The 24,614-nt window shown below is 34.0% G+C and overlaps 2 protein-coding genes across 4 annotated transcripts in view; both read right to left on the reverse strand.

Moving 5' to 3' along the window:
* Nucleotides 1-3,101, reverse strand: part of LOC130889327 (alpha-amylase 1-like) — a 47,957-nt gene extending 44,856 nt beyond the window's left edge. The window contains exons 1-2 of the mRNA XM_057792976.1: nt 3,064-3,101; nt 2,438-2,513 (exon numbers count right to left, since the gene is read on the reverse strand). The gene's annotated coding sequence lies outside the window, so the exon portion shown is untranslated. The remainder of the gene's footprint in view (nt 1-2,437; nt 2,514-3,063) is intronic.
* On the reverse strand, nt 260-23,788 carry Rnpc3 (RNA binding region (RNP1, RRM) containing 3). Of its 3 annotated transcripts, none has more exons than XM_057792980.1 (15): nt 23,123-23,788; nt 22,304-22,351; nt 19,342-19,460; nt 18,269-18,352; nt 17,761-17,872; nt 16,921-16,989; nt 15,856-15,998; nt 12,961-13,086; nt 11,118-11,266; nt 9,633-9,758; nt 8,278-8,372; nt 8,109-8,167; nt 5,952-6,084; nt 5,251-5,322; nt 260-4,250 (listed from the first exon to the last, which is right to left on the reverse strand). In XM_057792980.1, exons 1-14 carry the CDS (start codon nt 23,306-23,308, stop codon nt 5,266-5,268), a joined length of 1,506 nt encoding a protein of 501 aa, XP_057648963.1. In that variant the 5' UTR covers nt 23,309-23,788; the 3' UTR covers nt 260-4,250; nt 5,251-5,265. The 3 variants fall into 3 exon arrangements, with proteins under 3 accessions (XP_057648963.1, XP_057648962.1, XP_057648961.1); XM_057792979.1 differs by having other exon boundaries at nt 260-2,513; nt 9,633-9,794; nt 23,123-23,785; XM_057792978.1 differs by having other exon boundaries at nt 2,024-4,250; nt 9,633-9,794; nt 23,123-23,784.
* Nucleotides 23,789-24,614: the final 826 nt, after the last annotated feature.

Below are 24,614 nucleotides of genomic sequence, written 5' to 3' on the forward strand. Positions count from 1 at the left end.
AAATTTGTCTTTCACAGTATTAGTATTTATGAGCTACTTGTTTTCCTCTTTAAAACTATCCTATTAATATGCAAGATTTCTTTCTTTTTTTTTTTTTTTTTTTTTGGTTTTTCGAGACAGGGTTGCTCTGTGGTTTTGGAGCCTGTCCTGGAACTAGCTCTTGTAGACCAGGCTGGTCTCGAACTCACAGAGATCCGCCTGCCTCTGCCTCCCGAGTGCTGGGATTAAAGGCGTGCGCCACCACCGCCAGGCTTAATATGCAAAATTTCTAATTCAGAAATATTTCTCTCCTTTCTACAATGTTTCATCATCTAATCAGTCCCATTACCACAGTTTCCTTGTCAATCTTTTAATTTTTTATTCATTTGATATATCAACCATAGTTCGCCCTCCCTCCTCTTCTGTTCACTCCCCTAACCCACCTCCATCCCCTCCTCAAAAAGGGGAAGGCCTCTGACTCAACAAAGCCTGGCATATTAAGCTGAAGCAGAACCAAGCCCCTCCTCCTTCCATCAAGGCGGAGCAAGGTATCCACCATAGGGAATGGGCTCCAAAAAGCCTGCTTATGCACCAGGGAAAGATCCTGGTCCTTGTCAATCTTAAAAGCAAAACAAAAACTTGTTAATAAATGGCCCATTAAAGACTTATTTCTCTTGTCCACTTAAAAGACAAATTTTAGACAGCAAATTTTTTTTATATAGAAGATCATTAATTAAATTTAATCTAGAAAATACATCATTACAATGGTATAACTATTACTATCTTTATCATTATGAGCAATTAAATCACATCCTTAAGATGAAATACCTATTTTAAAAAATGACAATCAAGAAATGTCCATACATTGGTCTAATTTAATACATATTTTTACTTATATTCTTTGTCAAAGTCATATTATGGGTGGTTTAGAAATTATTTTGATATTGAGTATTATTTTATGGATTCTACAATGTAATTTAATTAGAATAACTATAATTAATGTGGAGAACTAGTAATTTCACTGATATTTAATCTCAACACAAATGAAAAATGTATTTAAAAATCCATCTATTCAGTAAAATAAATTACAGTCCTGTCTTGGAATAATATTTTATGATTCATGATAAATATGTGGAAAACTTCTTCACAGAGAAAAAAAAAAGACAAATTTTAGGAGTTATCTTCTAAATGGATGAGATAATGCAAGACAGTATATGCACATATAATTTTGAAACAAAAAGTTTTAGACAACTAAACATACAAGGATTATTTACCTGAAAGAATTGCTCTCAATTTTTTTTTTTTTTAAAAAACCTTCTCTTCCATTTGACTGAATATTATTTCTCATTTCATCCAGCTAACTAGTTCATTCTGATCCAGGTCACGTGTACAGCTAAACCTTAATCTTAACAACTCATTGTTAGTGACTCATTGAGGAATTACTGTATTTGTCTACTGTCTGCATCAGATCAAGATTTTCCTTTTTGTTCTCTGTTTATGGCAAGCTAAACATTATCAGCATGTCTCAGGGTTCACCTCTATTTCTAATCCCTATATTGAATTCTTTTATTCTGCCAATTTTGCAATGCCATAAAAACAAAGGAAACAGTTATAATTCTCAAGGACATATCAATGAAGGCACCAGCCTTTGGAGAGCAGCTCTAAGGTTAAGGTATATTCTATATATAAATATATAAGTGACAAATAAAAGCCTTTGTAAAAACATCTAATTCTTCTATTAAAAATAAATTTTATCAGTCGGGCGGTGGTGGCGCACGCCTTTAATCCCAGCACTCAGGAGGCAGAGGCAGGCGGATCTCTGTGAGTTCGAGACCAGCCTGGTCTACAAGAGCTAGTTCCAGGACAGGCTCCAAAACCACAGAGAAACCCTGTCTCGAAAAACCAAAATAAATAAATAAATAAATAAAAATAAATTTTATCAAGCAAAAGAAATAATTAACTATGAGAAACATCTTTACCTTTCAGCAATATTTCTACAGAAATTAATTTTAAAGATATAAAATTCAAATTCTAGGTTAGAAATGATCACTAATATTAATACTTTATAACAGACAAATCTACCATTACCAAAACAGCAGGCAATAGTATCAGTAAAAACTGAAACTCCTCTTAAAATAATTACCCAAATAATATTTTTTAAAAATATGTGTGAAAGTGCATTGTATATAGGTAGGAATGGAAAATAGGATTAGGAAGTATAAAGGAAAATGTATAGCTAGTACTAAAAAATTAATTTATAATAATTATTTTATAGTTAATTAGTTTATATTAATTGCTAAGTTACACTTCCTTAGCCATATAGGTTAAGTAATGAAAAATTATGAACACTGCTGAGAAGAAAATAATTTATTATATATGCAATAAACTATTATAAAGTATCTTCAAACACTAATGTGAAAACATGAGATTTTTGAGTGCTTTCAAAGTTGTTACGCACAGTTCCATAGTCCAGAGGGCAAATTTCTTCTCTCATAATTCCACAGTACTTGAAAGGCAGAGAATTCAGAAGGAACCTAAAACACCATAAAATTCCATTGAAAATAATTCAATTCATTAACTTTAAAAAGCCCGAATACTTATACGGAGAAAATTAGTGAATCATGTCAATACAACAAAATAACTGCTACTTATAATATTTAAATCTAAATATTTAAATTGTATATAGCAAGTGACTATAATCTCAGTTTTGGAAAGCTTCTACTATTAGGGTGACAAGAGAATTTCGAGTAGTTTTACACAATTATATTAGCACCATTTCCCACAAAATGTTGAGCATTTTTATTTTACTGCTAAAATAACATTGTATGCCTTATTAAGTTGGTATACAATGGTCAATCACTTTAACAAAGTATTATCTACAGTTCTCAGTGGTCCTTTCTACTACTAAGGGAACCATTCAAAATATATTACTGGAAGTTATTCCAAGTGATTTTTATTTATTAGCTCTATAATAAAGAGTCTAGAAATATTTATACATAGAAACTCTTCCATGGTGGTTCTCTCTACATTAGTAATACACTAGAATCAAACTCTTAAGATAGAAAGCAGGTAATTCATTATTACCTAATTTAAAGTTCTCAGGATATAAATGTGCAGGAAAATTTGAGACCGATTGTTCAGAGAGATTGTAGTTATCATACAGCCTGGAATCATTGTTCTTAGTTCTAGAAAAAAATTGACTAAGCTATCTGAAGTCTAGCATGTCTTATCTGTTATTCTTTTCAAATTTATATATACGTATGTCAAAATTTGAACACACATACATAAATTTTGTTTTTGAATTTTTCACTTTAGTTTTGAAAAGACCAAGAATAAGGAAAATCCTTCCAATTGTCAAAGACATTTCAGTTAGACTTTCAATGTGATAAGTACTGTTGAGAATTTTATAGAAATCTTATTAGTTTTCAATATATTTATTACTAAAGAAAAAATATCCTTTCCCAGCCAAATTTTAGAACATAGTATATAGAACTGTGCTAGACAGCTTTAACTGTCAACTTGACACAACACCGAATAACCTGGGAAGACAGTCATAATAAATACTATCTAGGCTATGTTGGTCTGAGGGCATAACCTGGCCTTGATAGATGTTAAGACTCAGTCAATTTTGGGTAGCACTGTTCCTTAGGAAAGGGGACCCTGAGAGGAAAAACTAGCTCAGACTAATCAAGAAAAGATCTATGGGTTTATTCTCTTTCTGATTGACTGTGGATATTATACTTTAAATTCATGCCGTGCCTTCCCCACAACAATGAGTTGTAACTTGGAATTATAACACAAATAAGTCCCTCCATCCCTAAGTTGTTTTTTGTCAGCGTATTTGTCATAGCAACAAAATGAAACTAGAACAACACTTAAATGGGATATACCATGAAACGGAAAGCATGTTCCTGAAGTAGATTGAGGAAATTCACGTATAGAAGAAATACTACCAGATTCTGTAGTAAAGCATATGTATACAGTAAGGGACCTGATTCACTAACTTTCCTTGAACAAAACTCCTTGATTATATGATAATGTAGAAAATTAAACAGTCGATCTAAAATACACGTAAAATATCTGATCAAGCTACAAAACTAATTTGAGAAATATTTCATTTGATTATAAAAAGTATTGCTTACTCTAGATAGATGGCAGACAAAGCATTTCTAGAAAACAAAATGAAACAAAACCACTGCCCCAAAAAGGATACAACAAGAAAGGATACTCTTGTATGACAGTATTACAGCAGTATTTACGCAGGAATGCTTCTAAGGAAGAACAGCAGAACGTAGTTTATTTTCTTTGCTAATCGGTAGCAGTAGATTTATAAATGATTTACTAAAATACAGACTAAAATTCTTTTTCTGCACAGTATTTAAGACATCTGACTGTCTTGAAAGTAAGCTTAAATACTCCAAGAAACTCACAGAGATTATAAAGTATGCAAATCTTCCTATTTTGATACCCCCCCAACAGCAATTTTGAGCGATTATTTTTACATGTTCTTTCAGGATCTAAGAGTACAATAACTAAAAGTAAAATATCTCTAGCTCACACCCCAAAAAATCCTGAATGGATTATTTCCACTCGTTTCTCAAAGTAACATAATTTAAAATCTCTAACTCTACCCTTTGAAATCATTTTCTCACATAAGTAGTGACTGTGTTGTAAAAGATTATGCCACAAAATCATGTTTGAAAAAATTGATGATCATTCTAAATACACAGCACTGATGTTTTCAGTGAGGTCCCTAGAGCAATCACCTCATTGTTATTCACGAACTCAATGACTGTACAACTGGAACAGTGCCAGTAAGAATACCCAATTAGTCCTGGCTTCCCAGATACTGTTGCTTTCGGTATTACAATTACTAAATGCTGAGAAATTCCTTAACCATAGGATAAATGGGACTACCTGTCACCCACCTCTGAACTACTGACATAGAAAATCTTGGAGGGAAGGACCAGCAACCTGTTTTTATCAAGCTCTCCAAGTCATTACAACAATGGTTAGAAATTACAAACATCATGCAAGGAATATATACAAAGTAAAAACCAATGCATTCCACCCAGAAAATTTTCTCTAAAAGTTACATACAAGCTGATTTTATTCTAGTGACAATTTTGAAGCTAATGAGAATCGACTATATAGGCAGAAATTTTATTAAAAAATTATATGTCTGAATAGTAGTAATCCACAAGACTTTTATGCTTGCTTGCTTTTACTCCAAGTAACCATCGTATCTTTCACTGTTTTCTCCAAACTTACCTTTATCCATTCCTATCATTTTCGTTTTCCTTCTTTAGAGTCTTGTTTTGGTCTAGCAGATCGAGCAAACTGCTAATGCGTTAAAATTAAGGGTCCCATAGTGAACATAAAGTGCTATTTTTATCAAGATCTAATATATAAAAATACAAACTATACAGTCCTAATATCTAACGCAGAATAGAAAATAGCATTAAAATTTTTCCTAAGTCTTGCATAATGTTCACAATTTGAAAGGTATTAAAAAGTATCTGCTCTTCTTTATAATTGTCACATTTCTTAACTGTACCCTCACTAATTTAAAACGATTTTACTACAAGACAGCCGTGCAATGATAGATGTATTTTGGTCACTTAAATTCCAAAGTAGAAATGTGAATTACAATAACTCTATACTGAATCCCTTCAGTGACTCCAAGTATATTTCTAGATAGTATGTTTTTACCTTAACATAAAATAATTTAGAGCTGAATAAATGTATAAACTTGGCTGGACTTTCCCTTAAATTGCTAAAGTTAAATATTTTACAATAATGATTAAGGAAATTTGTCACTTGACTGAGCTAATGCATGTTGAACTATAAGTAACAACTCAACCTTGAATAACAATTGTTGATATTATTATAAATAACAACTTGAAATTAATTATTTATACCCCACTTATAAAAAACCCCAGGGTTTTAGAAGGGATTGAGTTAAAGGATACAACCACCATGGGTTTTCCAAAAAGAACATAGCCATTAGCTTCTTTTAAGGCTTTAGCAGCGGCTTTTTCATTTGGAAGTCCAATAAAAGCTTGTCCTTTCATGCGTCCTTCTTTCATCAAGCGAATATCAAACCTAGAAGTAAAAGAAAAAACCAAATAGTAATTAAAATCATGAGTCAAAGGTCTTAACTATTCAAAAATCTACTATTTCAATGTAACAACAGAGCTATTAGTTAAATATCTGAATTAGATATTCCAAAATTATATTTTGTATTGTTCTTAACAAGCAACAATTCTGCTATGCTCATAGTTTTAAAATTATATCACTAGCATGGATAAAAGCAAACTCTTAATTTCTTGTTTTACTATGATCCAGGGTTCTAGTATAGTTATACTAACAACAAAGCAAGCTAAAAATTTTTAATTAATCTTTTTACACACATCTTGCAATGAGTTCAATATTATATACTCAAGTGATTAAAAAAAGAATAAAAGGCTAAGAAATTAATTTAATTAAGTAATTGGTTTACAATATTGAATTTACATTATTATGAACATTTACAAACTTTTACAGTAGATAGAGGATTTGCTAGATACTCAAAGCTATCATTTTATTAATGGTACATAGACAAAGAATGACTCTTCCAAGCATAGGGATAATGTTACACATTATTCCTAGTATACTCCCCCAGTGTCTTATTATTCTACAACATAATTATATAAATATTGGGACATAAAACTATTTTAAAAATCTATTTATAAAAATGAGATTGCAAACTACAAAACATGATCCAGTATTATAAACTCAAAAAACAAACAAAAGAAAAAAAAACATATAGTATCAACTGGCAGGCCTCGTAAGAGTACAGATAGAAATGTGTTTACTTTGCTTGCACAAAAGTCCAACTTCAATCTCATAAACTCTCATTAAAACAAACAAATAAGCAAAGAAACAAAAGAAAAGGCTGGGCATAGTGATGTAATGCTTATAATTGCAGAAACAGGGAGGTAGAAACATATGGCCCCTGATTTACTGGTCAGCCAGACTACCCATTTTCACAACTTGGTATCAGGCCAATAAAAATACTTGTCTCGCCGGGCGGTGGTGGCGCACGCCTTTAATCCCAGCACTCGGGAGCCAGAGGCAGGAGGATCTCTGGGAGTTTGTAGCCAGCCTGGTCTACAAGAGCTAGTTCCGGGATGGGCACCAAAGCTACAGAGAAACCCTGTCTCGAAAAACCAAAAAAATACTTGTCTCAAGCACAAACACATAAAGAGGAGGGTGTGTAAAAACATATACAGGTGCATACACACAAACAGGTGTAATCATCCACCTAAGTATTTTTGTGAACACACAAATACACACAGTGAAAATGCAGTGCATTTTTTTGCAGTGAAATTTTCAACATTACTTCTCTCAGAAGTCATAGGGGGATCTACAGCTTTTCCTAAATCCATACTTTCTTTTACCTCAAATTGTAATTATAGGCAAGATAATACTGGAAATACAATCTTTATAATATCTATCTTGTATGTACTTATACATATGAACATAAAATATATCCAAATGACATACAAGGCAGGTAAGATTTGAAAGTATTGGTTTCACTTAGAAATGAGATAAAATTAAATAGCTAAAACCAATTTTAGAAATGCAAATCCAGAGCTCTGACCAAACTAGAAAACCTATTTTTGGAGATGGGCCAATAAAATCATTGAACCAAGCTCTCCACATAGTTCTTAGGCAACATAGAAATAAATAAATGAATAAATAAATAAGTTTTAAAAAAGGAAGCTGAGTAACAATACTTTAGTGTCAAAAGGTTTCAGACAAAATTTATCAGAAGTTCTGTACATACAGGTTATTTAGTAGAATATAACAATAAACATTTCTTTACATACAGTCAATATAAGCTTTCATACTAAGAAAAATTGAACAGTTGTAGGAAATATCTGATTTAAAATTTTAAAAATTTTATTTGCTCATTTACATAGAAATATATCTATTCCTGTTCTAGACTGATAAAAGGACATTTACACAGGAGAACAAATGAATTACCATGTGAGTTTCAGCGCTAAAGAAAAAAAACAAGCGTAACAGAACATGGTGAATTTGTAACACATAAAACACAATTTGCAATTATGTCTGCCACTTACATTATCCGCTGTGTTTCTGAAGAAAAGTCAACATATCTTCCAAAGATAAATTTAAGGTCCTAGAATTTGAAATTAACAATAATAAAAAAGGGTAAGAAGAACATAGACAAATAAGAAAACCGGGGGGGGGGAGCAAAACAACAAAATCAAATTGCAAATTTCACCTTACCTTTTCTTGAACATGTCTAGCTAAATTCTTTACATAAATTCGGCAGTTTGGTTCACCAGGTTCGTAACTTCTGAAAACCGACAGGGTTTCCATTTCTTTTTAAGAACAAAGCAAAATAAAGATACAAAATTAAAATACCTTTAGCAATTTTTAAAATAACATTCAATTGTAACTGCTAAAAAAGGCAAAATATAAGCTTTATGAAAATGTTAACAGATAGTAATAACAATATTTCACAAATTTATATTAAAATCTAAAATGTATTACTTAAAAAATTGAACCTTTGTTTAAAATTTCTCAACTATATAGAATAAAAATTTGTTCCACAATCCATTTGAAGAGTTCTACCAAAATAAAAGCCATTTTACTAAACTCCTAAATATGGATGAAAACCATTTATTAACTATTCTGCTTAAAATGCATTTCCCAAATCATTAGTCACTGTCATGTTCAAATGTAGGAATAAAGGATTCACAATTTATAGCCAGAAATTTCAGACAAAGGTCTCCAAACCTCTTTATGGTTCCTCATATTTATCTGCTTTGGAAAATTAGATTTTATATTCAAAGATATTAATTGAAGGCTAATTCCTTATTATTGTGAAGAAAGGTATTAAAAAAAATACTAAAATAAAAAAAAAATAATAGTATGTTGGTTTGAATGGGGGCTAGGAGCTCCTATGTTTGAACACATAATCACCAGTTGGCAGAATTGTTTAGAAACAATTAGAAGGTGTGGCTTTGGAGGAGGAGGTGTGTCACTGGCAAAAGGCTTTATGATTTCTAAAGACTTGCGTTATTTCTATTGTGTTCTCTCTTCCTACAGTTTGTGGATACAGACATGAACATTCAGTTGCCTCTACCATGTCTTTGTTCTGCAATCATGGAGTCTAAAGCTCTGAAAACAATAACCCAGTTAAATGCTTCTTTTGTAGTTTCTTTGGTCCTGGTATTTTGTCACATAGAAAATGGTTAAAATATATGAAAATAATTTTAAGAATAATGTTGCTATATAAAATCCTAAATTCAGATTTCTAATCACTGAATTTTAATAATGACCTTGTATCTACTTTAGATATTCTATGATAATGATTTGTCAACTCTTTTATATACACAATACGTAACTTCAGCCTTGTGAAACTGATTACCAAATATTTACTGCAAACACTGTATGGTAAGGAACTTCCCCAGTATGAAGTGAGTTTTTAAAAAAACAAAGAAGTGTCATTAAACTAATTCTAGAAAGATACTAAAGTGTCTATCTTAATGTAAATGACCTGTAGAGTTCTAATTTCAGTAAGACATGAGATACAAAGTATGAGATGGATTATGAGTTGGTTTATGTCATTAAATTACCTTCTCTAGAAATTCGACCTTTGTCCAACTCCCTTCGAGAAATACATTCTGAAGGCATTTCATCAGAATCGTCTTTAACCTCTTCTGTGATGTTCAAATTGGGTTTGGGGAAGATTTTTCCAAATCCTGTATTGGAGTCATCAAGTTCAGTGTCTGGTGAATCTAAGAGTTCAACGTTAATATCAGTCATAAGAATAAAACCAAAAGAAAACAAACCAACAAAAAATCCTTTCATATTCCAAAACATATTTTAGGTTTATTTTCCTGTTTTCTACTTACAATTTACAAAAGTACAATTTGGTAATTTAATGTTTCTCAGTATTTCAGAACAGAAACAGGATAATCTTTCCTATAAATATTCAAAGAAGAGTGCTTTAGGGTTTTGTGGGCCAAGGCAAGACTTTGGTTTTGACCCTTCAGTTCTGTTATTGTAGCATGAAGGCAGATATAGACAACAGCTAAAGAGTCAAACGCTTGATTTGTAGTACTCCTTAGGGGGCAAAGAGGAAAGAAAAGGAATTAAGCCTTAGCATATTCCGTTTGATGTACCAAATGGGAATCTGATGAAAATGCTCAACATTAGATAAGAATGTGTATACTGTATGTAGCAATTGATTGTTTATCCTACTCATTCTAAAATAGTAGTAACTATATGCTAAGCTAAATGTGCAATTAATTAAATTATAAAAATGATAATATTCTAGCCAAATACAGTGACTCAAGATAATCTAAAATGGTTATAAGAATTTCAGAATGTGACATCAGAATGCTGTTAAACAGCCTCACTCCTTTCAACATAAATTAAAAGATTTGTGTCAACATGTTAGTCTGGAAAAAAAATACAAAAGATACATTTGGGGATACAAACATTCCATTAACCTCCCTACCCCTCGATAATCAGCAAAACCCTAAATTTCATGGAGATGTTATCACTTGCAAAAAATTAATAAGAAGAGACAGGAATTAATAAACACAGCCTTGATGTTTAGCACTTGGGAAAGGAGAACTCCATGGGTTTTAACATGCTTTGGTATGCATAGAGAATCCTATCTCAAAATACCAGAAAATAAAAAGCAACGGTAACAATCTTTCCACTTAGCTTAAGTTTTATTAAGTAAGAGTTGAAAATGTTAGTCCATGATATTGAGACTCATCTAACCATATATATGTTAATGTTTGATAATTTTTTCTTACATTTTGGATAAAGTCTAATTTATTCCAACCATTAACCAAGGACGTCCCAAACTTCTGAGTCTCCTGCCTCCGTTTCACAAACATTGGAATTAATTACAAGCTACATTTCCATGCTGTTTATGAAGTACTGGGGACTAAACACAGAGTTCCATGCATGTTCTCTATCAAATGAGCTAGAATCTCAAGTCTCTAACTGCATACTTTAAGTAAAGCTGACAAACACTATTATAAAATTTTATTTTAACATTAAAAAAAGGTTGAAAAGTCTATGAAATAACTAATTTCTCTTACCAGATTTCTTTTCCTCATTATTCTGCTCCTTCTCCAAATCTTTCTTAAATGCCGCTGGCATGTTGTTAGATATATTGAATTCAATTTTTTTATTACCTACAGGTTGTGGTTGGTCAAATACATCTGATGGTAACAGCACAGGATGCAAACTGGTATTTATAATAAAAAACAATCACAACATATGATTATAATTTAAAATAAAATTCTAAGAACATTACTTCAGATATTCTTTAAAAAGCTCATGATGACAAATAAAACATTCTATATATTTTAGGGAATATACAAACTGACTAGAGTTAGTAGTCCAATAAAGCTCAATAGTTGGTAATGATACTATTAAACACCTAATTTATAGATGAGGAAACTAAAATTAAAAGATGTTCAAAGTTTAAAGTCAATGGTAAATGAAAAAGTTAGGATTTAACCATTCATTTTAAACAGCAGATTTTTTTTTTGTTTTACATGTATTTTGCATGTGTGGTAGGGAATATTTTTACATCAGAAGACAAACTGTGACAGTTATTTTCTTCCACAATATGGATATTTAGGATCAAACTCTAATTATCATCACTGGCCACAGGAACCTTTACCCAGGGAACTACCTTGCCAGTCAATTTAAGACAGGCTTAAGCTTGGTTTATATAGTAGAGAATTACTTTGACTTCTAAGCATTCTGCGCCCTTCTCCCAAGTGCCAGGATTACAGCTATATACCTCATCATCTGGCAGTGCTTTTAATGCAGTATATATTGTACACTGTGTAATCAGTGATGTGGTATGCAACTCAACAGTCAGCAGCTACATGCAATTAGTGAATTTCTGTAAAGAAAAATGTCTAACTGCTCAGTAACTTTTATATACAGATTGTATGATGAAATACTTGAGTATAATGGATTAAATAATTATCATTATTGGCCCTGATTTGCTTATTTTTTACTGTATAAAACAGCTACCAGAAAATGTGACTTACAGTGTTTTTGCTATTTCGCAATGCTATAAGAATTAAAAGCAAAGAAATGCCCTATCAAGCCGGGCGGTGGTGGCGCACGCCTTTAATCCCAGCACTTGGGAGGCAGAGGCAGGCAGATCTCTGTGAGTTCGAGGCCAGCCTGGTCTACAAGAGTTAGTTCCAGGACAGGCACCAAAGCTACAGAGAAACCCTGTCTCGAAAAAACCAAAAAAAAAAAAAAAAAAAAAAAAGCCTATCAACATAGAAAGAGGTTAAGATGTCATTAATTTATACATAAGATTATTTCTATTAAAATGTAACTTGCAGAAGAGTGAAATGAAGTTAAAACTGCAAACACTAGTAAGAAGTAGTAAATATACCTGATAAAAGATGCTAATCTGAAATAAATACTGAGTATTATCAAATGCTGGTAAACAAATAGAATTTTAAAAACTCTGTGAGTTTGGCAAACAGAAACCCAGTAACCAACCAAGTGTGCTACCATGATCAGTTTTTTTAATAAAAGTTTTTAGAAAACTTGACTGCTGTGAAATCTCATACTATGTAGTATATGCTTATACTTTCACCTGTTTACTAGAAAAAAGCCTAGCCACACCCTCCTTTTGATATAACATGTTATATGCGTGTCTATTTTAACTGCAAGTTTCATAAATTCCTGAGAGTGCTGTTTTTAATATCTCCTTTGTGATAGATACCAAAATATCCAAATAAGATCCATACTAAACATTAACTGCCCAGAGTTGTAACAGAAGAAAAGTTGTATATAATACCAGTAATCAATTAACAAACTGTCAGACTGAAGAATAACCTGAGTTAAGTGAATACACAAAGAACATACAAACAACCTTCATTTCATAAGTATACATAAAGCTACCTATGTGAAGTTGATGAAGGTATATTCAACATGTCCTTTAATTTTCGCTTTTTTCTCACTTGGCGTGGCTTTGTGGCTTTGGGTCTTTTGGGCTGAAGATTTGCTAGCTCCATTAGTTTGTTCATTCTGTTAAGAAACGGGGAGGCAAATAAGAGTTGGTATTCTAGAATATAGTTTTTATCTTTAATAAGAAATATATTTAAACCTAATTAGGTTAACTTTAAAGCCACCAATACACACATAATCGATTTGACAAAAATTCACATCTTAAATTGACCTGTACCATTTAAATCCTATTTTTAAAATATTGGCCAGATTTTACATTACCAATTTAAAAATTTTCATTATGAATATCAGATATTCAAATAAAATGCCATAAAACTTATAATACACAAAAATATTGTATTATTTGTGCCTTTTATTTTAATTTACTAACAGAACATGGCCAGGTATATATAGCAAATTCCTAGCAGCTAGGGCTGAACAGCTAGGACATTTTCTAGAAGTCTCCAAACCAAACACAATAAAAATGTTATTAAAAATACAAATATTTAGCCAGGTAGCGTTGGCACACGCCTTTAATCCCAGCACTGGGGAGACAGAGGCAGGAGGATCTCTGTGAGTTCGAGACCAGCCTGGTCTACAAGAGCTAGTTCCAGGACAGGCTCCAAAACTAGAAAAACCCTGTCTTGAAACCCCCCTCCCCAAAAAATCAAACATTTAAATATTTAAACTACACATCAATATCAAAATTATCCACCAAAAATACACTAACCTTCTAAAACAAGACCAGGCACATAATAAGACATTAATAAATATCTGACAACTAAATATATTTCTTAAAAATTGTTTTGTTCCCAGAAAGTAATAAAAACGTAGCACAAATTCTATTTGGTTTTAATAAATAAATGCTGACTAACCTGTAGTCAGACATTAGGGCATGAAAGCTGAAGGATCAGAGAAGCAGTGCAGCCGGCCACTAAAGAGACCTTTTAGTTCTACCAATGCTCAGACCAAAGGGTGGGCCCTGTCTGCCGACTGTCTCCTCAGATTTTGTCCTCTGGCTGCAACTGTCTCCATCAAACTTCAGAATGCAGTAAGCTCCAGTCTCTTCTCATATCATATTTCTCTCTGTCAGCCATATAACTCTGGTCTCCACCTCCCTAGTGATGGGATTAAAAGGTGTAGGATTCCCAAGTGCTGGGATCACCTTTGTGTGAGTTGTTTCTCTTCAGAGTCAATCTCATTTAGTGCACGGTAGCCTTGAAATAAACAAGATCCATCTCTCTGCCTGTCTTGAGTCCTGGGATTAAAGGTGTGTACCACTACTCCTTGGCCTCTAGCGGCTTAGTTCTGCACTCTGATCACCAGGCAAGCTTTATTTGTTAAAATGTAAATAAATTATCACTAAATAAAAACATGCATTAGAAACTGGTTTTGTTCTCTTTTAAGATTGAAGATGAATTTTAGGCAGTATTTCATACGACATTTCTAAATATAAACTTATAAAAATTAAATCGAGTTTGGTCTAGAATATGACAGTATTTGTAATTAGAATCACTACAAATACTTTTTAAAGTATTTCTAAATAGCACCACAAGTTTACTAAATTTTTTTAAGTTATCTAAGGGAATCGTTAATAAAATTAATATTTTATACTACTCTTCAGTTTGCACATACTAATCTTTGTATCCAATTTAGAATTCTCTGTATTCCAGTTTTTGTATATATTCTGCCAAACAGAGCAGTGCTAGCTCATAGTGAGATAGATTACTATGAAGAACTACCTGCTTTGCTAAATATCTCTCTTCCACTATATTCTATCTATTCTTACTTGGTAGTATGAGTCCCACCTGCAATTTAATTTTTCCATAGAGAGGAAAATCACTACTTAGATGGGCAATGGCTTAGTAAAATTGTTATATATTTTCAAAATCTCTGAGGCCTGACTCATACTAATACTTCCTTTTAGATCCGACTTCTTGCGTAGTTAGTTAAGATTCACATCACTTACTCATTGAAGGTGGGTGTTGGTCCAAGGATCAAATCAAGCTAGTTATCTGCTCTTGCATATACATAAAGTTTTGCTGGAACACAGCCACTTCTATTCATCAACTATAAACATGGCTGCTTTCCTGACAGGAGAGTAGAACTAAGTTATAGTTGTGACATGTGACCAACACCATGCCTCACTCACAAAGGAAAAAGTATTTATTCTTTTGGACTTATAAAGAAAATGTTAGATTATATGCCAGAAAATTGCCAAGAAATTCACAATTTTTTTTTCTTTACAGAATCTTTAAATAAACATGTAGAATCTCAAGCTAACCAATGAAGGGAGTTATTTATTGGCAGTACTAACATGTAAGTTCTGTAGAGAACGGTATATGATTCCTCTAGAAATCATTCTGAAGACAAGAGTACAGGGCACTCAACTGTTTAAAATGTAAAGCCAATTAATGCTTATTATCTAAGAAGCTATCTTCTATGATGTCACGGCAAACACCAAATTAGTGAAACACCTTATTAACAAGCCCTTGTAAAGAAAAATTATGAGTTAGAAAAATAATTCAACTTTTTAATGAAAAAGTAATTTTAGAGCTACAAAAATTTTAACAAGCAAAATAATAAATATGGAACCATAAATAATGAGGCTCCATTGCACTCTGTAATACTAAAAAAAAAAAAAATCTAAAAAATTATTCTTTATCCAAAAATTTTTCCAAAGACCCTAGTATTCACTGACCTACTATATATATGTTCAAGATCTTGGGGAGGTTTGGGATACAATTCAATGCACTCTAATTTTGGATAAAGTATATGTGAAATATAGAAGAGCATGTCTTTTTCACATTCTTATTCTTAGAACAAAATTAAGTATGTCACATCACAAACCTCTGCCGGTCCTCCTCATCACTGCTTTCATATTCCGATTCTTTACTAGATAAATCCTCATCCTCGTCTGGTAAGGGAGGTTCCTCAGGTGGTTGAGGCGATGTAGGTGGAAGGGGTGCATGCAATGGCATATAGTCCTCATACTATTTAAAAGAACAAAACAGATACTATGTAAACTAATGATATTTACACAACAGACTATTTTGTATAACTTCTTAACCGTCATCAACAGAATCTCATTCAACATAAATTCTTGAGTCTCTTAAATATTTCTCTTCTTTGATACATTCAACATACATTCAGGGAATATCTGTGGTAGCAGATTGCTAGATGGTAACAGTTAGGTTTTCTTTATTCCCTAGCCATCAAAAACTTGGAAAAATACCTTATAGTTCACCATGTAAATTACCCCAAGGAATAAGAGCATAAGAACTTGATATGTAATCCTTCCTTTGTTTCTGACCTACAGTATATCCTAACCAGCATGGACAGGCACATAATAAAGACAACCTGGGTCTTCTGAATGACTCAAACATCCCTCCTTCCCTGTTATTTGAAATGGAATAGCTATGACAAGACATAACTTACTGTATTAATAGTATCTAATATTACTTTCTAAACAACAAGTACATGGTGGTATTACAATAAAAAGTTAGGAAGTTAATAGTTCATAGAATAGTAGCCAACTACAAAGAAAACTCAGGTTTACCTGTATGTTAAAAGCAAAAAATAATTTTGCATTAGTATTACTGATAAATACACAGTATCACTGTGAAATAACCTCAAGAGCAGACACCCTACTATGTAAATTATTGAACAATTTTAGCAACCTTACTTATCCTTTCCAAATGAAGCTAGCTGCCATTTGGATCAAAACCACAGCAACGAATTTTTAGATAGTTCAGTTAAATACAATTATCTTATACTTATACTTACAGATTAATATACTATCAATTGTGATTCTTGGGATTAAAGAATAGAAAACCGGAAGAAATTACAAAATTGATAAAATTTACCTCTCAGGAAAGAAAACCATGGTTCCTAAAATTTCTAAGAATTTCTTACCATAGGGGGTCGTGCAGTAATAGGTCCAAATGGTGTGGGCAAATTCATTTTATTCATAAGATGAAGCACCTTAAAGTAGCAAAATATTTAAGTAACATAGAATTAATGTCATGATTAATCTCATATATTTCATATACCAAAAAAAAAAAATCTGGAAAAACATTCTTTTGTTTTGAGAAAGTCTCACTATACAGACCAAGCTGATCTAGACTCACAGAGATCTCCTGCCTCTGTCCTCTGAGTGCTGGAATTTAAGGCAAGTACTACCACACCTAGCATGTAAGCACACTTAGACCAAGAGAAAATAAGGCACCAGTATTTCAGAACCTTAATCCTCCTACAATATTTGTCATTTCTACAAATACATTGATTTTAATTCCTAACACTAAGAATATAATGGTCTTGTAGTGTAAAAATCTATTGAAAATGTTCTCATATAACTGCCCAGTTTACTGTGACTATGAAACAAAGAAAAAAGAAAATATATACTACCTATATTTTATAATTCTGAGAAGTAATATTATTATCAAAGTTCTCAACCATTTACTGAACCAATACCTTTTCTTAAGGATTTCTATAAGCCAATGTTATACTCAAGAAACAATTATAACAAATTACATCTTCAAATGCAGCCTCAATCTCCATTCACTCTATTTATGAAGTTACTACTTGAGAGTAGCATGGGACAATTCATTACATTTAAAAACACTACGTAAAACACTGTCTCTCTGGAATTCGTAAGATTCCAAAAATGTTATGAGTATCAGCATCAGCACAGTATCTACAGTACCAAGTTATAAACTTTATCCCATAAGCAAAAGCTAAGTTGATTCTGCATACCTGTACATAGAATTTGGGCACACTTGCCAAAGCATTTACTATATTTGCAAGGATTGTGCTTGAAGGTGGTGGGTACATATATTTGAGGCATGAATTCAGAGGAAAAGTCAGCCTACAAAAACAAAATGAAATATGCTTATTACATTTTAATAATTCCATATCAGTAACTCACTTTAGATAATATATTATTAACACATAAAACTGCCCAAATGATATAAGTCATGTATTTATCTTATTCCTTAATATACACATTACCTTAAAGAAAATAGCAGCATTTACCAGAGCACTTATCGGAGTTCATTTACAGACCTGAACACTTTAATAGACTTATGCCTTATTAAATTCAATGAAAAAAACCTCATACCTCAAAATTTAAAACATTAAATTATACATGAGATACTAAAATGCTGACTTTAAAAACAATCTTACTTATAACATGTTTGTATATGTATACACACATACACACAACAACAAAGACAGAATAATAAAAAATAACAAAAATACAAACCCATGACTCGGTGCAATTCCATTTTCTATTGTTAAAAAGTCAGGTTCTTTCTTCTCTTTATCATCTTCCACAGTGTCATCTGACCTAGAACAAAGAGAAACACAAATGATACTATCATTGGAAAGAGTACGAAACTGTATATAGAAAAGAAAAAGCTTTTCAAACACATCATTACAAAACCAATTTCATTAAAAAAAAAAGAAAGAAAGGAAGAAAACCACAAAAACCTTTAAAGGGCTTCTCAAACAAGCACCACTGAGAAAAAATGAGAATATAATTAAACTCTACTTAATCCTTACACTTAGATTTTAGTCAGTTTATGAACATGGTAGGGCAATTCCAAATGATCCCAAGGAAACAAAAATATACATTATATAATGTATACATTATATAATGTATACATTATATAATACATCTGTATTAGGGAACTCAAGTCTTTTTAATGTGCATCTACGCATAAAATTAGAGACTTGTAGTGCCTTACTTCTTTCACCTTCATCTCTTAAATTTCTGAGTCTAATAAAATTAGGTTTTACATTAAAAGGACTAGGATGCTGTAATTCAGCCAAGTTTCTAGAAGATGAAGATTTTTTTGCATATTACTCGTCAACTACCGTAATGAAACTCTGCAAAGGCTAGTCTTGGAACTAAAATACTGCTCTTTAATTTGCTTTTATCAGTAAGATTTTTTTCTTATACAATATCTCCTGATTACAGTTTCCCCTCCTCCTCCTCCTCCCAGCTCCTTCCCTCTGGATCTGCTCTCTTTCTGCCTCTCATTAGAAAAGAACAGCCTTCTAAGAGATAACAACCAAATACGACAAAATATAGTAAGGATGGCCGGGCGGTGGTGGCGCACGCCTTTAATCCCAGCACTTGGGAGGCAGAGGCAGGCGGATCTCTGTGAGTTCGAGACCAGCCTGGTCTACAAGAGCTAGTTCCAGGACAGGCTCCAAAACCACAGAGAAACCCTGTCTCGAAAAACCAAAAAAAAAAAAAAAAAAATGACTAGACAAACATGCACACACATAAGCACTTTTCAAAATGGGAGTAGAACATGAATATCTACAAACCTTTTCTTTTTCTCTGTATTTGAAGTGGGACAGGGGGAATGAACTCGATCTTGCTCTTTTGCGAATTCAACAACTAAAGTATGACCTAGAAGTTTCAGCTGATGGAGTCTTGTCAACGCCTTTAGGTGCAACAATAAAAAATACAACAAAAAAAAGAAGAAAAATCACTTAAGTCATCTTAATTGAACAAAATTTATAGTTTTTTCACTACTAATATTGTACATACTTCCTTCTCAGGCTATTTTACTACTATTACTTCTCGACCTACCGTTCTTTAGTAAGATGAAATCTGACTTCAATATTCTGCTAACTGCTTATACCTAAACTGAATACAGATTAAAAAAAAACATAATAAATCTTCTGGTCATACACTAAATTTCAACCACAAAAAGCTCAAGATGACCCTTACTGACACCAGACAATTATATATCACAATCTTGGCATAAATTGCACTGATCTCTAAGAGAAATTTCTGTACTTTTTTTTCCTTAACCACAGTCTCTTCTCCTATCTTAGCATAGCACCTTGATTCCTACTTTGAGACAAATGAGGAGACTAAATGAGAAAACTGAACTTTAACTCTCTAACCCTAGCATTTGTATCCCCATGTTCCATTTTGCTGTGCTACTACATATTAACTGTTCATATTCTAAATCCAGCTGTTAGTGATGAAATTCCATCCTCTATCATTTCATGTCTTTCTTTAGCTACTCTTTGGACTAGTGATTCTCATAAGCTGAGACCCTCTAATACATCTCCTCATATTGTGGTTATTCTCTACATAAAATTATTTCATTGCTACTTCGGTCGAGCTTTCGTAATTTATTAGTCTCGATATTATTATTTGGGAGCTTGGGGTACAGACAAGGGAAAATGTTATCTACATTAAGTTTTACATCTTTATTCAGGTACATGAGCTATATTCCCTAATAATAGTCATATAAAATCATTCAGACAATTATAGTCCAAAACATGGATGCAAACAACTTTAATATCTCTGATATGTCTGGGATCTGAATTCAAGATTTTTGGTTTCTTTCATCTTTTAAATATTTGCAGTCATAATCTAGCATCATGCAGTAACATCTAAGTCTTAACAGGGCATTTCCTTACATCATACATGACACACTTAGACTGAAGAACTTTATGCTTTTCTTGTGTACAGTTTGACTGTGGCCTGTTAACTGAGACATGGTTTAAACCTTCTTAGTTGTAACAACAAGTTTAAAAATACAGTATTATTTCTTGATGAAGATTTCTGCTTTTTTCGTGTTTTATAAAAAGCAAACATTATTTCTAGTTTTCCCTGTTTTTTGAAGGTAGAGTGCCAAGGTACATCTCTGAGTCAGATGCCAGCCTGGTCTAAACAGTGAGCTCTGGGCCAACCAGGACCACACTGTGAGATTCTGTTTCCAAACAAACAAAAAAAAAAAAAAAAAAAAAAAAAAAAAGGCTGATTAACCCTGATTAGTAGATTATGCTCATTTCTCAGTTGTCTCATCACAGACTCTCTCCCTCATTTCTTTTTCAATTAATATAGCATGTTTTTCAATTTTGCAATTCCTTTTCCTTCGTTTCTTTTTTTTAAAACACAACATTTCTCTAGGTTTTTTTGTTGTTTTTATCTCTTGACTAATCTTCCCTTGGACTATCATAGCCATTTATATATTTGAAGAAGCTTTCTTAACCTTGCTCTCAGCTCAAGAAAATATTTTAAAATGTTCACGATTTTCACAGAAGTACTCCAAAGATTCCTCAAAATAAACAGACAACATAAGAATTCAATACACGTTGATGTAAAGATCCTCATGGTTTTTGTCATATAAGTTTATCAGTTCAAAGACCTCAACTAGGGCTAGAAAGATAGCTCAGATGGGTAAAAGTGCTTGCTGTTAAGACTGATATAATCTTAGTTCTATCCCTGAGACATATGCTGTGAAAGGACACACCAACTCCTGTCCTCTGACCTCCGCATGTGTGTAGTGGCAAATGTGCAAATAAAATGTGCATGCACACACATATAAGTAAATAAAAATGTAAAACAACTTAAGAACCGGAACTACTCTTTTTGTTGTCGAATTCTATATATCTAAGACCTACAAACTTTATTTCCGTAGAACTGTGATTTCAACTCAGACCCTGTGTATTTTATGCAACACTTTATTTACTTAATTACTTCTGTAGTCTAAGACCCACAAACAATTTCTCTCCAAAGTATACAAATACTTCTCTCCCTTAATTTTCTTATTGCCCTCTTCAGATTCATATTCTTGCCTTTGCCTCTAAAACAGCATCCCATGTAGCCTTCTCAGCTCCAATTTTTCTCTACATCCACTGCACTATTTAAGTGTATCAACCGAATCTAATAGTTTTCATGGGTCTAACCATATTTTTGCCTTCTCAAAATAATCAGTTCAGTTAGGTCACCTCCTAAACAAAATTTACTACCTCTCTTCTACATATATAGAGACTCAGTTTTTTATTCTTATTTCTGCCACTGCATTTAGCACCTGGCTGACTTATAACATTCCACGCCCAATTTTACTGTTTTCTAAACCCGAAATAACAATTTGTTTTCTTCTCAAAATTTAATGACTCATCTGAGGCCTAGCTCAAAGGTGACAGCTTTACAAATGATTCCTTAGATTTATATCTTTTAATATTAATAAGGTATCATAAACATTACAAATAATTGTCTAGCTAATATCCTTTCAAATTTCTTTTTAAAAAATTATACATGATGTTATCCTTACCTTGCTTAATAACCTATGATTCTTACATCTCAGTTTCTAATCACTGGACAAGCTTTAACATCTGCCAAGTCAACTGTAGCCTTTTGGGGAAAGTCTTGGAACACAAATGATTTTGCTTCTAAAAATGACAGCTTACTATTACCTTCCACTCTGTCCTAAGAATGGAAAAGAAATCTCCGAAAGCTTTAGTAATAAGGAAAAATGCATACCTTTACTGCTGCTTTTTCATTAGGGAAAGTAGCAAATGCTGTATGTTTCTGAAACAAAATGGAATGGTCTTAGTATATTTAGACTGAGCCAGAGAATATTTTCGTTTCCATTTGTTAGAATTCATAACACTGTAAATGCGTAAATATCGGGGTCTTTCTTCTAAATCAGCAATTCTCAATTTTGAGTACACAATCAAAGTCTCCTAAAACTTTTTAAAACCTGTCTGGCTCCACCACAGGCTATTATCTTTTGTTGTTGTTGTTGTTTATTTGGTTTTTCGAGACAGGGTTTCTCTGTGGTTTTGGAGCCTGTCCTGGAACTAGCTCTTGTAGACCAGGCTGGTCTCGAACTCACAGAGATCCCCCTGCCTCTGCCTCCCGAGTGCTGGGATTAAAGGCGTGCGGCACTGCCCTTTTAAAAACGTAGAAAAATCAAACACCCGCACCAAGAAAAAAAATACCTAAGCATTCCACAAGGACTTTCAACTTTCAAAATATCGTTACCTTGGGGAAAGTTTTCTGTCAAAAATAGGCGTCACATAGCTCACTCGCTTTTCCGAAAACAACGTAGTCCCTGCTCTACAACCGCGAGTTTTCAAAGAATCCTTTTCCAGACGTCTATAACCCTCTAACAGAAATATGTGCACGTCTGGGGGTAGGCGCACAAACGGCACGTAAAGGGGCACTGGGTCGGGCAGCGGCTGGGCAGCAGCCGCCGTCTGAGCCAAGGCCGGGATCACAGCAGAACCAGGGACGCCGCGCACGCGCAGATCGCCTTCACCCCGGCCCGGCCCTCCTCCCCCGCCATCCCCCGCTTACCAGGCGCCCCTTATCGGACAGGACGCGCACCGACTGCGCCCCGAAGTACTTCAGCAAGTCCTCCTTCTCCTCGGCCGTCAGCTCGGCCGGCAGGTGCCTGACGAGGAGGGTGCGGTCTCCCCGGGGCGGGGAGAGCGAAGCGGAGCCCGGGCCTCCTCGCGGCAGCGGCGGCTCGGGCCCCGCCATCTTCCGCGAAGCAGCGGCCGGATGAGGGTCGCCCCGCGGGAGCTTCCGTCCAAACGGCGGCGTCCGCGGAGGGTGAGCTGCAGGAAGGTTCCGCCTCGCGCTAAGGAGTCTGGAACCCGGGAGATACCGCGAGAGTTGGTCGTACTCTCGCGAGAATGACTTCCCGGTGACCTTCGCTTCGCTTCTGGATCGCTGCCCGGTTGCGGGGAGAGTAGCTAGAGCCGCTGTTCAAATTCAGTGAGTCGTTGCCATCAAACAGGGGCCAAAGAGACGGCATTAGGAGGCCACACGTCTAATCGAAGAAGAGGAACCTCAGTCATGTGAAAGAAAAGAGGCTGCAGCCCCAAGAACCGAGTACTGACGGAACCGTGTACCGGCTGTTGCTCTCTGAGAACGTAATGGAGGTTTTCAGGAAATCAGTGTGGCTGGCGGAGGGAACTAACTCTCTGGAGACGCAGACTGTGTTCTAGAATTTGGAAGTGGTGGAAAACTTTATTGCCAGTTGTGGTTCAGGCAACCCCTACATCCAAATAACAAGTGAAGGCACCAGGCTTACCATTAATGCTTTCCACAATGTATTCATCTCAATTTGGTTTCCATAGATCTTTTCCACGTCAAACCTATTGAGAAGTCTTCTGAACAGCCTCAGGCCAGTACAATAGATTGCAGCGTAATTTGTCAGGCCAATTTTTACGCTGTATTTTGGCCGTTCTGTGCAGTCTATCATATCCCCTTGTACAGGCATACACGTCTGGCAGATGATATCTCTGTTAGTTACACAAACTATCACCCTGTGTTTGAATGAATTGTACTTATTTTTGTCCTGGATCACCAATCGTTTGTGAGCATAGTAGTAGTTTTACCCTCTCACTGCCTTCTGAATCTCACGTGATTTCTCTGAAAGTAGCCCTTATTCTTTCCAACTTTCATAAACCCCATTCTAAGGAAGAGAAACTCACAATCTCGGTTCCACACAGGTGTGCAGGCCTGGTGGCACTGGGTGGGGAAAGAATGGAGTTTCGTGTACCCATCTTAAGCTACCTCTCCCCTCAAAAAGTATTCTGTTTTATAATGATCTATTGAATATTCCTTTCTTGCCCTATCACTTAGCTTACACATTCATTTTGATTTCTGCTTTGATTTTTAAACAGTACTCCTAGAATTGGAAAAACAGCTCGATCCTTATCTGTGCTTATCTGGAAAGCAGGTAGACTTGAGTTTGAACCCAGAATCCAAATTGTAAAAGCTGAGTGTTGTAATTATATTGTGATCTTAAAACAAAAAAACTGAGCATGGTGATCTGCTC

Source organism: Chionomys nivalis, chromosome 18, assembly GCF_950005125.1.
Source record: "Chionomys nivalis chromosome 18, mChiNiv1.1, whole genome shotgun sequence".
NCBI lineage: Eukaryota > Metazoa > Chordata > Mammalia > Rodentia > Cricetidae > Chionomys > Chionomys nivalis.